This window comes from Salvia splendens, chromosome 11, assembly GCF_004379255.2.
Source record: "Salvia splendens isolate huo1 chromosome 11, SspV2, whole genome shotgun sequence".
NCBI classification, from domain to species: domain Eukaryota; kingdom Viridiplantae; phylum Streptophyta; class Magnoliopsida; order Lamiales; family Lamiaceae; genus Salvia; species Salvia splendens.
The window spans coordinates 31,591,247-31,608,226 of record NC_056042.1 but is presented as its reverse complement, the minus strand read 5'-3'; the positions used below and the strand labels follow the sequence as shown (position 1 = coordinate 31,608,226).

Genomic DNA, 16,980 nt, shown 5'->3' with positions numbered 1-16,980 from the left:
ATCGATTTATAATAAAAAAATAAAAAAATTTCAAACGGTAATATTACCGTTAAATATTTATTTTCATTTTTTAAATTTTTAATTTTTTTACTCTATAAATAATTCTATTCCATACTCATTTCAAACACAAACACACATCTATTCCTCTCAAATCCTCTCTATCACTCCAATTTCCATCTTCAATCAACTCAAACAAATGGATCCTTTTGAGCAAATGCGCCAATTAATGGAACAATCACTCGAAGAAGATCGACGACGAGAGGCGGAGGAAGCCGCACCACCCCCACGACGCTCCCGGAAGTACATCAATCGGAACCGGGAGGAAGCCGCCGCACGGTTAGTACGCGACTACTTCTGCGATAACCCGATTTGGGGAGATACCTATTTCCGTCGCCGTTTCCGCATGCGGAAACCGCTATTTCTCCACATAGCGAATACTTTGGCGGCCAGGGAGGAGTTCTTCCGAGAAGGGTTCGATGCGGTCGGTCGTCCCAGCCACACGACGCTGCAGAAATGTACTGCAGCCATCCGGCAGCTTGCGACTGGACAAACGGCCGACATATTCGACGAATACCTGCACATCGGAGACAGCACTGGGCGCTTGTGCTTGCTCAACTTCTGCAGAGGCGTCCGGGCAGCCTTCAGTGACGAATTTCTCCGGAGGCCAACCACGGAGGATTGTCAGTTCCTCCTCAACCTGCACGAACAAGTGCACGGATTCCCCGGGATGCTTGGCAGTGTCGATTGCATGCACTGGCAATGGAAGAATTGCCCGGTGGCTTGGAGGGGTTCCTACACGAGCGGCCACAAAGGCACCCACCCAACCGTTGTACTCGAGGCCGTTGCCGACTACCGACTTTGGATCTGGCACGCGTACTTCGGGGTCCCTGGCTCGAACAACGACGTAAACGTGCTCCAACAGTCCGACCTCTTTACCGAAGTTTTGGATGGTAAAGCGCCGGCCATCAACTTCGTCGCCAACAACCGGCGGTATAAAATGGGGTACTATCTCGCCGACGGCATCTACCCGAAGTGGCCGACCTTCGTGAAGACGTGCGGCAGGCCAGCGAACCCAAAGCAGGCTCTTTTTGCGCAGAAGCAGGAGGCTGCGCGCAAGGATGTGGAGAGGGCGTTCGGGGTTCTCCAAGCGCGCTTCAACATCATCAAAGCCCCGGCTCGTTCGTGGTTTATGGAGAGCATGGTCGACATCATGTATACGTGCATAATCTTGCACAACATGATTGTCCGAGACGAAGGACCCGATGCCGGAAATTGGTTCGACCCCGAATCCCCCGGAAGCTCAACCGCAAGTAGTCCGCCGCGAAGTGGAGCGCATCCATCTATACAAGAACGGTTGGCTATTCGGGCAAGGACACGCGACTCTAGCGCCCACACCCAACTCCAAGAGGATCTAATTGAGCACATTTGGGAAAACTTTGGCGGAGAAGATTAAATTATGTCATTTTTATTTTTTTAGAATTTTAATTATGTCTTCGTTTTTTTTAATGTTAAGTTGTAATATTGTTTTAATTTTAATAAAGTGTGTTTGTTTAAATTGAATTGGGTTTTAAAAAAAATTATAAATTAAATTGAATGAATAGTAATTAAGAGACGGTATAGAGACGGTTAAGAGACGGAGCGTTGCAGGTTCCGTCTCTTAGTTAAGAGATGGAGGAAAAAAGGACAGTGGGGCCCTCAAATAGTGCTCAAATAGTAGTTAAGAGACGGTTTAAGAGACGGTATAGAGACAGCGTTGTGGATGACCTTAATAATCCTACTACTGCTTCATTTGTCTGTCGTTAAGTGTCTCATTTTGGATCGTTATAAATACTCTATCCGTCCCTAAAAATTTGTCACACTTCTTTTCTGAACTCGTTTTGTAAAAATAATAAATAAATAGTTAGAGTAGAGAGAGAGTGTAACATAAACAAGAGAATAATTTAGTTAAGACTTTTCTCTACATTATTCTTTATATTATTTTACCCTCCTCCACTTTAACTATTTATTACTCCCTCCGTCCCCGAATAAGAGTCGCTAATTTCCATTTTGGGCCGTCCCCCATTAAGAGTCACTCTTCATTTTTACCATAAATGGTAGTAGGCCCCACATTCCACTAGCTCACTCCACTCACATTTTATTATAAAACCAATATAAAAAAGTGGGTCCCACATTCCACTAACTTTTTCAACCAATTTTTCTCTACATTTCTTAAAACTCGTGCCCGGTAAAACAACGACTCCTATTAGGGGATGGAGGGAGTATTATTTTTACAAAACGGGGGCAGAAAAAAGGTGTGACAAACTTTCAGGAACGGTGGGAATATAATTTAACACTCACTTGTAATGGATAGAATGGACTTTTTTATTCTCAATTTTCATTTTTTATCCCAAATTTTCACCCAAAAAATCTCTTACTATTATTTTGATAAAAGTTCAATCTCCATCCCATTTTACAAAATCTAATGAGATTTCGTAGGTGGATTGTAAGTGAAGTAAAAAATATGAGTTGAAAATAGTACTCCATATCTTTGAAAAATCCTGAAAAATGGGGACAAGCTATATATAATTAGTCCTTCATGCATTTGGTGAAGATCTAGAATTATAGTAATTGGTTAGGATGTTGATTAAGTAGGGCACACGACATTCGGACCAATTGATGCCACTTACGATCATCACTCCATTGGAGTGGAGAGAATCTATTTTATGCTTCACATCTTCTTTTCTTCCACTTTATTTTATTTTCCCTTATTATAGTTTGCTTTTAATACTCCTTGGAGAATAATGGGATTTTGGAACCATGGGTCTTCTTCTATCTCGAAATTTTTTGCTTTGGTTTATGCATTAAAATGTTCATGTAGAAAATGTATACATGCCATTAGGGATGTCAATCGGGCCGGCCCACCGGGTTTCGGGCCAACCCTACTCGGGTTGCGGGTCAATCGGGTGCGGGCTAATCGGGTTGAGATTTTTTCGGGTTATAAAAGTTCAACCCTAACCCTAAACGCTCGGGTTTCGGGCTGGCCCAGCTGGTTAATCGAGTTGCTACCGATAAAATTAACATGCGATCAATCCAATAAATAATGACGAAAATTAGTTATATTTATAAAATATAAATATTTAATTATGATAAATTTAAGATATATACTTAAACTCAAACACAAACATGATCAAATACTAATATTTGAGATTTGTGTAAAATAAAACATAAATTTAAATATTTTAAAGCATGTTTTAAAACATGTTTTATAAATTTAAATATTTATTAATGAATTAGAAGTTTCTAATTTATTTATTTATTATTATATTAATAAAATTTTAATATATAATTTATATATTTAATAAAAAATTGAATGTTATTTTTTTAGTTATCTATATTATAAAAATAATCAATGAAATTATCTAATTAGAAGTCAAACAAATAGAACAATAGAAATTTTATAGTGTTTCGGGCCAGCCCATCGGGTTTTCGGGTCTGACCCTAACGGGTTGCGGGTTAATCGGGTGCGGGCTAATCGGGTGCGGGCTAATCGGGTTGTAATTTTATCGGGCAAGAAATTTTCAACCCTAACCCTATAAATTTGACGGGTTATTCGGGTCAGCCCACGGGTTGCGGGCTGCATTGACATCCCTGCATGCCATTATGATTTAGTCACACCAATATAACAAAATAAATGTTTCAAATTTTTTTTATAATTAAAGCAGCGATTAAAGGTGAGATTACAGTGGTGAAAATATGATGTGCTATGACTGAAAGATTATTGATTTAAATACCTTCTAGATCGGGATAATTTTGTGCCAATAAAGAGGAAAGAAGCATAGTCAAAGGCAAAATAAATGAGTTTAAATACGTAGAGTTTGAATTTCGTTTCATTTTTTAGAAGTGGTGCAATTAAGGAAATAGGGAATATGTACACGATATATATTTTCAAATGGCAAAACCCATCTACATTAATATCTTTGTTCGTGCAAATATCTACACATAGAAAATGGTGCTCTATTTTTTCTTCTTTTTAAATCTCAAATGAATATTTTTAATAGCATGATCGGTCCAACTGACCGAAAAAACTCCACTAAATTTGATCTTTGTAGCGATCGCCAATCCAATATTGCGACAACTGCGCACCTGCAGTCATTTGTAATTGTGATCCGATTACATTCTCCATTTGCAATCCATTTCCACCGCATTTGTCTTTCATACGATACGAGCGACAACCTTTTTCACTGTAGCTGATTCCCACGAGTACTTCCTGTTTGCTTAATGTTATAGTCTCGATTGACGACCTTTTCTCGTCTTTTTTGCTGTCAATTGAACTTTTTTGTCTTCTAAACATGTGTATAAATAAAGTGTTAGAACATGTAATGGATGGAAGGTGGTAAAATAGATAGAACACAAGACGTGAGATCAGATGTTTTGGAGTTAAGTATGTGTGCTTCCACACGAGCGTCTTGTCATTCCACCTCTGCCAAATCCTGTTTCAGAGATGTTGCTGCTCTTCTTATTTAATATTCCTACAACTACTCTTCTCTAAAATTAATACTCCTACTATACATCTTCATATATACACTACATAAACATTGACCTATTTTTTCGGCATTTAATTAATTATACTCTCTTCGATTTACTTCCAATAAATATATATATCTCTCTTGAAAGAATGCGTTGTATATATTTGCATACCTCTTTAAACACTAAATATTGCTTCCACTCTTGAAAGATTCAACTATTGTAAAGTTATACATATATAATATGTTCCTTGATATGATCAGTTTGAACTGAAATTAGGCCGTGATTATATTTTTTAAACCAGTTTTATCTAAAACATAGGAAAAACACACATCTCCAGCTCATTACACAAAAATGTTATAAAAAAAAATATGATGTGCTGCAAAAGTTGTCTGGGGCAGACTCATATGCGACATTTCTAGCACAACTTTTTTGCATGTGACAATATTTGTTGGCAATAATATACCTTATGCTTTTTTGTAACTCGGAATAGTAAATCTTGGCCTGTCGTGTAGGTATATAAACAAAAATTAATATATGCATGTTTATTTGTTAAAATTATCTGCAAATATGACATGTGTTTGTCTTCTTTATTTTTTAATAAACAGTCTAATTAATTTTGTTATTAGTATTGGAATTGGAACAATAAAATTTAGGTCTACATGATTTTTTTAACGTTTTCTCATAATTAGTTCATTAAATTCACATAATGTAGAGAAAAATCAGATTTTATTCCAAAAAAAATTATTACTTTTGATTGTGTGTGTGATTTGATAATGGCATTTGCTTCTTTATTTTTCTAATGCTTTTTTGAAGCCTAATCCAATAAGAATCACGTAAACCTAAGATGATCATGTGACAATTAGTATATTGGAAATAAAGGTAAGGAGTTGGCTGATTGGTTGAATAAAAACTGTGGTTGGAAAATTTTCTTGATTACTTTATCATAATCTTTCTTCTTTAAGCTCAATATTCTAATTTTAATAAAATATCCATATAGTACATGAAAGATTATAATAATATGGAAAACATATAAAGTTCATAGATATAGAAAAATAAAAAGGAAAGTTGTAGTGTCTGGGCTCTAGGGTATTTTTCCAATCTAAATTGACGTGGCTTCCAACAATTTTTGATGCATCACTATAGATAGGGGTTGTCATCTAACTTTTGGTGATTAAAAATTTCACTAATACGATTATCTTCAACTTTTATTTTCATTTTCAATCACTCATATTTATTTATGTTATTATCATGAAACTTTCTTTTAGGGGAATATGATTTCACCTCTTTAGAACAAAGGTTCTGAGCTCTTTTCATTTGATGTGTTTTTTTTTAAATATATTTTTAACCAAAATCTTGTAGTTTAGTGCTTTGGTACATTGGGGTTCAATTCTTTCCCAAAATAACTAAAAACTTTATTTTATGACGCCTAAAGTTGAAAATTGAAAATAAATAATGGGAATATGTGTTTTGTGTTGTGTGTGTTTGTGTGTTTTAGTGACTTATAATTAGTGGAGGGGCTATGTTATATCGTCAAGGCATCTAGAATTTGATGCGTGTAGCATATGTTTATCTTTCAACTAAAGGTTTTTTGGCTATTGACAACTCTTTCAACTAAAGTTAAAAGTAGCTTTAGTTTTCTTTAACTAAACATATGTATGCTTATACTCTATTAAACAAAGTTTATAGTATTTCGTTTTGTGGGTTGAGATATATGTGTGACTTCCAATGTTTGAAGATTGATATATATGATAAATATCATACTAGTTTTCTTATTAGAATATAACACCTTTTCAAGATAACTTCTTTGTATAGGAAGAACATATCTATTTGTTAATAATAAACATATTATTTATATTCTTTTTGTTTATATAAACATATCTATTGATAATTAGATAAGCATGCGTAGTGTGCAATTGATGCAGTCAAAGACTCAAAGTTGAGCCAACCAAAGAAACCGAAATCAGTGCGACGCATTCACAAAAATATGAGTGTTTCTTAGAAAGCAAATGGTTTTTTTTTTTTTTATTTAAGCTTCCCAACGAATTAAATAAAAAAAATATTATTAGTCCATTTTATAATACCCCTATTGTTTATTATTTTTAAATTTTGAAAAGGACCTATAAAAATCTAAAAATAATACTCCTACTTCAGAAAAGGTCTCATTCACGAGTCCTTTTTATTATAGTTCATGACATGATTGGATACAATGCACCTTACTTGAACCAACGCATTCTCTAAAATTGTTTCTCCACAAATTAAATTTTTGCAAAAAGCAATCATATAAATACATTTCTTATCACCATTACTTGGCAAAGAATTCCAAATGATTCCTTCTACAATCATAGTTATCGAAATAATATGACATAAAAAAGAGTGAAAATCATCATATATATAATAGTGTATGGACTCAAAGTGCAACTCATTTCATTTTTATCCACAATTTATTAAATTGATGGGTTTTGTTATGAAATATAGTAAAATCAATAAAACGCTAAAACTTAGAGAATAAAATGACAATTAGCCTACTATTTGATTTTGAATTCACCACTTGATTAACCTTGGCTACTAGTATTTGACAACTGCCTAATAATCCAATTCCTCGATGGGAATGAAGACTCTGCCCTTTGTTTTATTTTTCCCCCTACATTTTATATACTACTAATAAAAAGCAATAGAACATAGATTAAAGTAAGCATTTTTTTAATCTCTGGGTGTTTAAAAATCTAAAAAGTTGAAGATTGGAATATGCTGTCCTTTATATTTTGCTATGTATATTCTGTATCGGTGATGCCACTAACAAGAAGAGAGATTAAATTATCTTAATCATTATTTAATTCTACAGCCTATGATTCAATTAAGGAAGCAAATAAACATTGAAAAATAAGCAGTTTCGCAGTACTAACCATTTGGTTTAGTTTAATTTGTGTGACATGTCATCTACCTTGAATAATTTTCAATATGCATAGCCTTGAGCCCTGTGCTATTGGAATTAATTAGAAAATCATTGTTACTTTCCTTTTCATTTTTCAGTGATTAATTTCTAACGAATGCATTATGCAATTAAAGTTGGGCCCAATTAATCTATTTCTGAATTCGTTTTTTATGGGCTTGGCCCTTTTGCTGTTAACAAATGTAAATAGGGACGTCTTTAATGAATTATACAATTTCTGAATATTAAATTGCCGAGTTCCTAACGTTATTACAGAGAAGTAGACAATGGTGTGTTTAACAGTGTCAATTGTGTATCATAAATAAATAAATAAATCATGCTTTAATTTTTCTTTTTAACTTCAAATAAATAAATAAATCATGATTTAATTTATATGTAATTTATAAAATTAATACTTTCAATAACAATTTTTTTAGAATTTTTTTACTGATAGAAATTGAAATAATCCAATTTCAATATACTACTGGAACATAAAGATAGTAATATCAGAGAGAGACGACACTAAACTACTTCACCAAGGCACAATGTTGATGTGGCCTAGCATTAGCTTCGACACCAATGTTACAACTGCATTCTATATACTATTTTTGGATCTTATATCATCGTAGCCTTGTGTATAAATTCAATCAAAAGAAGAAGAAAAGAATAAAAAATGGAAGAACCAAGTTGGAGATCACTGTGATACAATGGCCATAACAACTAGACTGACCATCCATAGTGATTGGAAGGGTCTGCCCTCGAACCCTCCGGACTGAGTTCCATTTTTGAGTGCTCCATCGAAACCTGCCTCCGGTGCTTCACATACTCCAAATGCTGCATTTTCCTGCATTTCCCACTTCACTCAGTCACACCCTTCTTTCACAATTTTCACCAAAACCATATCAGATATAAGCAAACCTTGCAAGATGATATAGTTTTGCAGCCACAGGCTCGTTCCCCGTTCGCCATATCTACTGCTTCAGGTGCTCCACCACCATCACTTCTCTGCAAGATTCATATAAGTATGGTTTTGAAAATTTTCATTGGATTGAATGATGAAAAGTAGTGCTACTACCTTGTAAAAATCGACTGCAATGAAATTGGGCCATCTTCTACCAGCTGCTTGATAACATGTGTTCATCATATCAGCTAAAGGGGCTGAATTGTGTTTGCAAGCTGTGGCTACATCTGGATTATCCGGGAAGTAGTTCATTAAAACTAGGGACCTTGATGTTACGTTCATAGCAGGCGACTCAGCACGATTCGGGCATGATCCAGCTACCATCCCTCCGTTACCATCTGCGAGTTCAGAACTCTATTAGTAAATACTGAACATTATAAATGTTGGGGATTTCCAAGAGAGACAAACTCACACTGGTTTTCAACAACATATCTCCATTCGTATGCGATGCCTTCTGAGGATTCCTTGGAAGATTTGGACGTGAAGACTACTAAACGCTGGTTCTTAGTGATCATATCATCGACTGTAGGCCAACTTCCACCATTTTTGGGCATTCGAGATAATGGAAACCAGTATTTGTTCAACCCAGTTGCATTAAAAACCTTTGTTAGGCCATTAGGGGATGTAACATAGTCTTCTATAATTATGGTGATTATTTCGTTTGGATTTGCTTCAAGAAACACTCGAACCTCGTTTAGAACAGTTGTAGCAGGCACCTACAAATAAAACTCGTACGTTAGAATCAAGTAACGCAAACGTTATTGGATATAAACATGGTTATCATTTTATGTACGATTATGATAAGTTGCAGGATTTATGTATCATACTGTATTACTTACAAAGGCTGTGTAGTTGAAGCAATTCCCCCCAAACGAGTGGCATAACCAGATGTCGTTCTCAAAGTCATACATGTCGAGCATCAACCCTCTCACCCCATTCTGCAGTGCATGTTGTAATATAAACCATTAAGATGTCGCAACTTCCACCGAATTAAATCCAGATTGAAAAATGAAAAACAGCAAACATCAGTAGATGTTTTGGACAAAAAGCTCTGCTGAGAAGCTCAAAAAAGTCTTCAATAAGTTGAGCTCTATTATGTCAAACATGTCCTACATTCTAGGATCCCCAGAAATATTGCTTTGTTACAACAAATTCTTCCCACATAATTTAAGCATGTTTGTTGATATTTGAAGCAAAGGCATAAGTATTCATTAACATGTTCTGCAAGCTAGAAGCTCATTTCAGTAATATAGAAAAAGCTTTATGTACACAAATTCATTTTGAGAACCACATTAACTCATGAAAGACAAAATTTAAAGTTAACTCCATGCCAGACTATTTGCCATCACGACTAAACAAAGCACTACTATAATTAGTACTCTCCCTGTCAAAGCATTAAGTAAAAGCTTTATAAGTCAAAATTATATCATTATCAATGACTTGAAATATTTAATCAGCCAACAAACATTCATCCACCACCAGTTGAAAACAGCAAAACTGGCGGCATCTTTATGCACGCCCCCAACTACCCCCTGACACATAATTTCCCGGTGACAGCACATATTCAGATGAAAAGTAAATAAAACGCGTAAAAATAGAAACGGCGAAAATTAAATGATTTACGTTTAGCTGATCGGTAATGGAGTCCTGCTGATTCTGCGGAGATAGAATTATGCTTCCAGTTGCCGACTTCACCCCCAATCTCGCAAATGCGTTGTGAGTTGTTAGCCACGTGTAACTGTTGTACGGCAATCCTTTCACCTGAATTCCGATCATGTCAAGATGAATCACCAAACATAATCAGAAATCAACTGGGGAAAATGTTACTACTTCCTTCCAAATTCTGTTCTAATGAATGAATTTTTTGAGTCACTCGAATCAGATTAGATGAAATTACTACGATTGGCATTTTATCACCTCAAGACTCCTTCAAATTCAACTCGAAGCAATCCATTTTTTTCTGCAATTTCACGGATTATACCTTGGAAAGAGGATTGATAGGCTGAATTCGAGTGCACCGCGGCCTGACATTGCCATTCGCTAGGCAAGTTTCGCAGTGCAGCCCTGCATCACAGCTTTCGCTCGTCAAGCAGAAATCTCCTATCTGTAACCGTCCACAAAGAAGCTGCATAAATAAACACACACGCACAACACGATCTACACAGAGGATTTTTTGAATCACTGCAGAAAAATCAAACTACCTGAAGAGCAGAGGATCGGGCAATGAGGAAAATAGCGAAGAACAGCACCAGAATAGGGAAATTCATCGTAAATCCATACCTGTATGTATCCATATTTCCGTTGCAAACAATAATCAGCAATTCAACACTGCAAATACACGTACATAATGTGAAATATGAAATTTACATTACCGGAGCAAGTGATTCCGATGAGTAACCGTCATCTACTCTCTTTCTATCTCTCTTAAAAACCGATTAGCGTAACTATTTTGAATTCAGTTAGAAGAAGAAGAAGAAGAGAAATTTGAGAGAAAATGAAGTGTTGGTTCATTTATAGTAGAGTTTATGCCGCGCTTCAGCTTTCTGAATCAGCATTAAAATCTCTATTCCTACTTTAATTATCTCATCATAAATATTATAAATAACTATTTTACTATGTTTTCGGAAAAATAGATTTCTGTATAAAAGCCTTCATGCATATCACAATTCACATGGATAAGTTGAACAGACTGAGACTTACCTAGTTGCTATATATTTTAAATTTTATATGAGATAATAATTTTTTTATATTTTATTATTTTAATAGAGACTTTTGAACATCAATTCACACAAAATACTAATAAAATAACAATATTATGCAACTAGAATCTTGAATATATGTGTGTCCGTCATTATTTGTCGGACCGGGATATGGAGCGAATCGCCTTTGAGTTTAAGAAAAGTTGGAAATCGTAAAAGGTTTAAAATTTAAAAATATTTAAGGATTATTATAGCATCAAATTATGGGAGAAAAAGGAGAATTTGGAATAGAATAGTATTTGCACAGAGGTGTTCGGTTGGCAAGATTAAATCTCATGATTAAATATGTATCATGTTTGGTTCATAAAATTAAACCTTTTAACTTAATCCTAAATGGATAGTCTCATTATAATTAGTCATAGCATCCCCTCCGACTAAAATAATCCCACAACTTAATCCTAAATGGATAGTCTCATGATATTAGTCATGGCAACCGAACGTCACCTAAAGGGATTGAATTACACAAAATTAGGAATTATTATCAACAATTAAGTGGGGCTATAAATTAACGTTTAATATATTCAGCATATGGGTAGGTAAAATTACGATCATTTGTCATATGTCACCTACTATGAAATACATCATGTGCGATCAATTATCATAAATAGGGAGAAAAAATAAAATAAAATTGTGTACTAGTATAAATTAAGAAATTGATGTGCTAATTTGCACGTGATTATGCTTGGCTTTTTATGTGGTGGCCAATAGAGGAAACCCAGTTGTTACCTTGAAATAGCCATAACTTGTGATTTTGTAAAATGAATTTCTGTTTTAATTATGTGTACATTTTATTGCAACTCATTAGTCGCCAACTCAAACAAAAAAAAGTACCAATAGTAGTGTCATTTTGCAAATGGATTTACATAGGAGTATATCTCTAGCGTAACTGATATTTCTAATAATGTGTATGTGAGTAAAGATTGAACTAAATTGAAGATTAATAGGATAGTGAAGTTAAATGAAGAAAAATTACCATAATTTCTTTCTAAAAATTCTCACTGTAAAGATAGTGTTCGTAATAATTAAAAATACATTGTGGTTGAAAAAAATATTGGATCATATATACTACTATAAAGGATAAATAAATTCACTATTACGGATAATATGTCATGATATAATTGAAAATGTTTTATTTTTGTAGTCGAACTAAAATGCAATAATTTAAAGCATATTTTTATATGAACAAGTGGGATATATTTTACTTAAAATGGACTGCAGAATAGATCAACATATTGCATAATTTTTTTATTTTTGGATGTGTTCCATCTCGATAATGTCAACTCAAGGATTCTGTCACGATTTCTTTTTAGAATATTAGTAAATTTGACTAATTAAACTTAAATTTCTGATATAGTTGAGTAATTTTTAATGATGGACAAACTGTGAATACTTCCAACTTTTTTTTTCTATTTTGTATTCATCAATTTAAATGAATAATTCAGCCAACGTTGCTGTATTATTTGTCGAAAGGAAAAGAGTGACCGCAAGAAAATGTTGTATTGTTTGCTTGTAAGCAACGTTTTTGCTTAAAAAAGAGAGATAATTTGCAGTAAATTATTGATTTGATGTTTTATGCTTAAAGTAAACATACAGTTTCTGTTTATGTCTGGTTCAAAACGTATTTCCATGGTTTAAGATTTAATAATATAGTGTTTGTAGCTACAAATGATTGAATTTTTCACAAAGAACGTTCAACTACCTACACCCAATACACAATGTATCGATCTTAATTAAATCCCAGTTGTGATTAATAAATTTTATTCAAATTGGAGATGGATAAATTATGTGAATAAAATATGGTTTCATGTATTTTATCATGTTTATATTCAGTTAAAATTTCTTTTGTAGCAAGATAAAGTTTGGAGACGGAGAATTTTACACGGTCAGATTATTCAAGTGACCTTTACTTGGTCATAGTATTTCATCTGGTTGGGTGACGCATAGCCACTTCTAATGAGGAAATTCTAGATTATTGGAAAAGATGAATCAAAACGGTATATGTTAGAAAGTAGTAGTAAAAACTATATATTATATAGTAAAAAATAAGTTGAGGTTAAAGAACTTTTTTTAGGGAGATTATAAGTAGTTGGACAACGAGCTTATTTTTGTAGGTCATTAATTATTAGGAGTTATTTTGTCAGACACTCTACCTAAACTTTTAAATTCTTAAACCACTTAGAGCATCCACAATCATGCTCTTGCCAGCGGCACGGTTGTGGACCCGACCCCACTTTTTCTGCCTGCTCTCTGGCAAGAGCACAACACCCACAGCTGTGCTCTTCCGCAAGGACGAGCACAATTAATTTAAAATTCAATTACACAAAAACATTTCCATAATACTAAAATTCATTTAAAAACCACAATAAATATTACAAATTACAAATAAAATAAAAAAGACATAATTAAAATCCTAAAAATTAAAAATTACATAATTAAAATCCTAAAAATTAAAAATTACATAATTAAAATACTAAAAATTAAAAATTACATAATTAAAATCCTAAAAATTAAAAATTACACAATTATTGGCTAATATTACCCGAGGAAGACTACGCATCCGGCGGGATCAACCCCAATTGTTTTTGGAGACCTTTTATCATGGTCTCGTGTGTTTCAAGTTGCATGGGGGTCATAGATGACCTATCGGCCATATTGAGTTGGGCCAAAAGGGCCCACAACGAGTTGTTCGGGGGTGGAGGTGGAACATAGGGTGCGGGTTCGGGAGCGGGGGCAGATGGAGTCGCGGCGCGACGGCGTTCGGCCGCCGCCTTCTTCCTTCCTTGCGGTCTGCTTCGGGAACCGCTTGGTCCGGCGTCGGGGCTACCCAAGTTAGCTTCGACGAGTTGGCTAGCCACTTCTTCGCCGGCGTCGGATAGGGATGCCGACCGTGACCGTTTGGAGGAGCCGCTAGAGGAGGATGTTACGCCTCCCAAATACTTCGGGTGCGTCCTCGTTTCCTGCCAAACATTTAGGTACTTGAACGACTTACCGTTCATGGATTGGTAGGTGCTCAGTGCCGCAGTGATGATGTCGACCTCGCTCCGGCCGCTTCCGGCATTCCGCCACTCCTGGAGGAAAGAGCCATTGAACTTGCCAATTTCGTCGTTGGCTCGGCCGATGCAGTTGCGCACCATACTCTCGTTGCGCTCGATCGTTCCCGGCGGTCGGTTTGCATTGTACCACCGAGAGACGCGCCACCAAAAGTGATCGCCGGATTGGTTCGTGCCAACCACCGCATCTTCGGATATTTCCAAGTACGCCTTGAACAATCTATCCATCTCCGCCGGTGAGTACGGTGTGCGGACACCGGCGCGAGATGGAGGAGTCGGAGTTTGGGAAGGGACGGGAGGCCTAGGCTCCGGTGTCCACCCGTATCGCCCATCGGAGCCACCTTGGTCGTCGACCGGGTATGGCCGGTAGCCACCCGGAACGCTCAAATCTTGGGTGAGAGGAGGGGCCGAATAGTCCGTTTCCGGACTATGAAACGGTTGTGAACCGAACCATTCGGGGTTCCAACCGTGGGAGCCGCTTGGGTTATCGTCGTGACCGGACATAGTGGAGTTGCAGGGTGTGAGAGAATGAAGATGAAAATGGATATGATAGATTGAAGATGAGAATGAAGATGAGGGAATGATGATGAGAATTGTGTAGTTTGATGTGAATTTTTGGGAGTGAAATTGGGGGTATTTATAGATGAAAGTGTGTATTTTTGGGGTAAAAAAAATTAAAAGTGGGAAAAAACGGTTATAAACGGATATAATTTTTTTGGGAAGTGAATTTTTTTTTAAAATTTTTTATCGGTTTTTTAATTAAAAACTGATTTTTTTTTAAAAAAAAATTTAAACACAACGGCTATGCCGTTGACGAATGAGGGCGCGCCACGTCAGCTGCTCGCTGGCACGGCGCTGCTCGATGCATCGAGCAGCGCCTTGCCAGCGGCGCGAGCGCAGCAGCGGCGGGTGGCGTCTGTGCCAGCGGCGCGGACCGCCGTGGCGACGGACGCCACCGTTGTGGATGCTCTTAATAAGTTGTTTTAAGCTTTGTCAAACACTATTAATTGTTTCGTCCATGACGCTAACATAATTACTCAAATTCATCGAATTATGTACTATATAAACACTGCCATGAAAACGAATTGTGATAAATTTGTTTTTGTAGTTTGTTTATTGTCTTTACTGTAAGTTGTACCACTCTTTGAGGTGCCTATAAATCAACGCACGGAATAGTCACTGGGTCCGCCGATGGATATCATTGGTAATTATAAAAAAATGTAGATTTATAGTACTGAAAGTGCAGAGTTTGTTACATGAGTTTGACTCAATGGTGCTTCGTCACGTGCACAGGAAAGGAAATTTCACTGCTGACTTTCTATCACATTACGCATACAATTTTCATAAAGGTGTCCATGTTTTAGAGTCTCCTCCTTCGGGTCTTAGTATTTGGTTGATGCATGATAGCTTAGGTGTTTCTTACGTTCGTTAGTGTCTAATCGGGCTTTGCTCGCTTTTCTTATCAAAAAAAAGTGAATGTGTTGAAAATGGACTTTGTGATCTAATATTATTAGGGATGTCAATGTAGCCCGCAACCCAAGGGCTGACCCGAATAGTCAGTCAAATTTATAGGGTTAGGACTGGAAATTTCTAGCCCGATAAAATTAAAACTAGATTAGTCCGCGATCCGTTAGGGCCAGACCCGAAAACCCGATAAAATTTCTATTATTCTATTTTTTACTCCTAATTCGACACTTCATTGATTAATTTTATAATATAGATATCTAAAAAAATAACTTTCAATTTTATATTAAATATACAAATTATATATTGAATTTTTATTAATATAATAATTGAAAAATAAATTAAAAACTTCAAATTCACTTAAAAAATATTTAAATTTCTAAAACATGCATTAAAATTTCACGAAATATCTCAAATATTAGTATTTGATCATATTTATGATTGAGTTTGACCATATATCTCAAATTTATCATAATTAAATATTTTACATTTTATGAATATAACTAATTTTTATTATTATTTATTGGATTGATCGCATGTTAATTTTATCGGTAGCAACCCACTTAACCGCAGGGCTAGCCCGAAACCCGAGCTTTTAGTGTTAGGGTTGAACTTTTACAACCCGAAAGAATTCACAACCCGATTAGCCTCAACCCGATTGACCCGCAACCCGATGGGCCGGCCCGATGACATCCCTAAATATTATAACTCCTAAAAATCAATAACACATTTTGTGTTCTTCCTTCTAAAGTTATTATTTCTCTACTTTAAATAAAAATGAGTGAACTGTCTCAAAAGTCCCTAATTTTTTGGGTTGTGACACCATATACCCCTAATAAAAAATAGCGTCTCTAACGTTAAATATAATCACGAATCATATTTTTTCGAATAAAACCACCCTCAGGCCCTAAAAGGACATTTTTTGTCACTCCATTATATTGCTCACATGTGATTTTTGCCATATTTTTCGCACCAAAACACGGCACTCAAAAGATAATGTCATGCTCATGTACCTTGAAATTACTTCCAAGTTAATTAACATGCTATAACTGTTGCACGATCATATTATCATGCTAATTAAACTTTTATATCATTATTCCATAATCTTTATAAATATTATTTAAAATAGTGACATTCTATAGCGCTTCATTGTCAAATTTTTTTGTCAAAGTACTCCAAGGGCCAAGGCTATGTAAATTTTGGCATTTCTTAGAGAAGTAATTTAATTTTCTATTTTGTTGAGTGAACCAATCATGATATCTTGTGAGGTCTAAAAACAATCTATATCAGCCCTAGGCCTTATATACCTAT

At 35.4% G+C, this 16,980-nt stretch overlaps 2 protein-coding genes across 3 annotated transcripts; one reads left to right on the top strand and one right to left on the bottom strand.

Moving 5' to 3' along the window:
• Positions 1–289: 289 nt before the first annotated feature.
• LOC121755669 (protein ALP1-like) lies at positions 290–1,249 on the top strand (the record flags this gene model as incomplete). Its single annotated transcript, XM_042151007.1, has 1 exon — positions 290–1,249. A coding segment is annotated over one exon (960 nt), but the record flags the coding sequence as incomplete, so codon positions are not given.
• Positions 1,250–7,857: 6,608 nt separating this feature from the next.
• LOC121753726 (PI-PLC X domain-containing protein At5g67130-like) lies at positions 7,858–10,945 on the bottom strand. 2 transcript variants are annotated; one of them, XM_042148972.1, is made up of 9 exons: positions 10,769–10,945; positions 10,598–10,676; positions 10,378–10,500; positions 10,020–10,157; positions 9,236–9,334; positions 8,809–9,112; positions 8,511–8,734; positions 8,354–8,440; positions 7,858–8,279 (listed from the first exon to the last, which is right to left on the bottom strand). In XM_042148972.1, the coding sequence occupies exons 1-9, from the start codon at positions 10,798–10,800 to the stop codon at positions 8,130–8,132; spliced, it is 1,236 nt and encodes a 411-aa protein (XP_042004906.1). In that variant the 5' UTR covers positions 10,801–10,945; the 3' UTR covers positions 7,858–8,129. The 2 variants fall into 2 exon arrangements, with proteins under 2 accessions (XP_042004906.1, XP_042004907.1); XM_042148973.1 differs by having other exon boundaries at positions 10,378–10,460; positions 10,769–10,831.
• Between the last annotated feature and the right edge of the window lie 6,035 nt (positions 10,946–16,980).

Bases quoted from the DNA above. Each gene is read 5' to 3' on its own strand.
- LOC121753726 (XM_042148972.1), bottom strand. From the start codon at position 10,800: ATGACGGTTACTCATCGGAATCACTTGCTCCG. The intron at 10,501-10,597 runs GTAGTTTGATTT...GGACGGTTACAG, and splicing joins CCCGATCCTCTGCTCTTCAG to ATAGGAGATTTCTGCTTGAC. The intron at 9,113-9,235 runs GTAAGTAATACA...TTTTATTTGTAG, and splicing joins GCTTCAACTACACAGCCTTT to GTGCCTGCTACAACTGTTCT.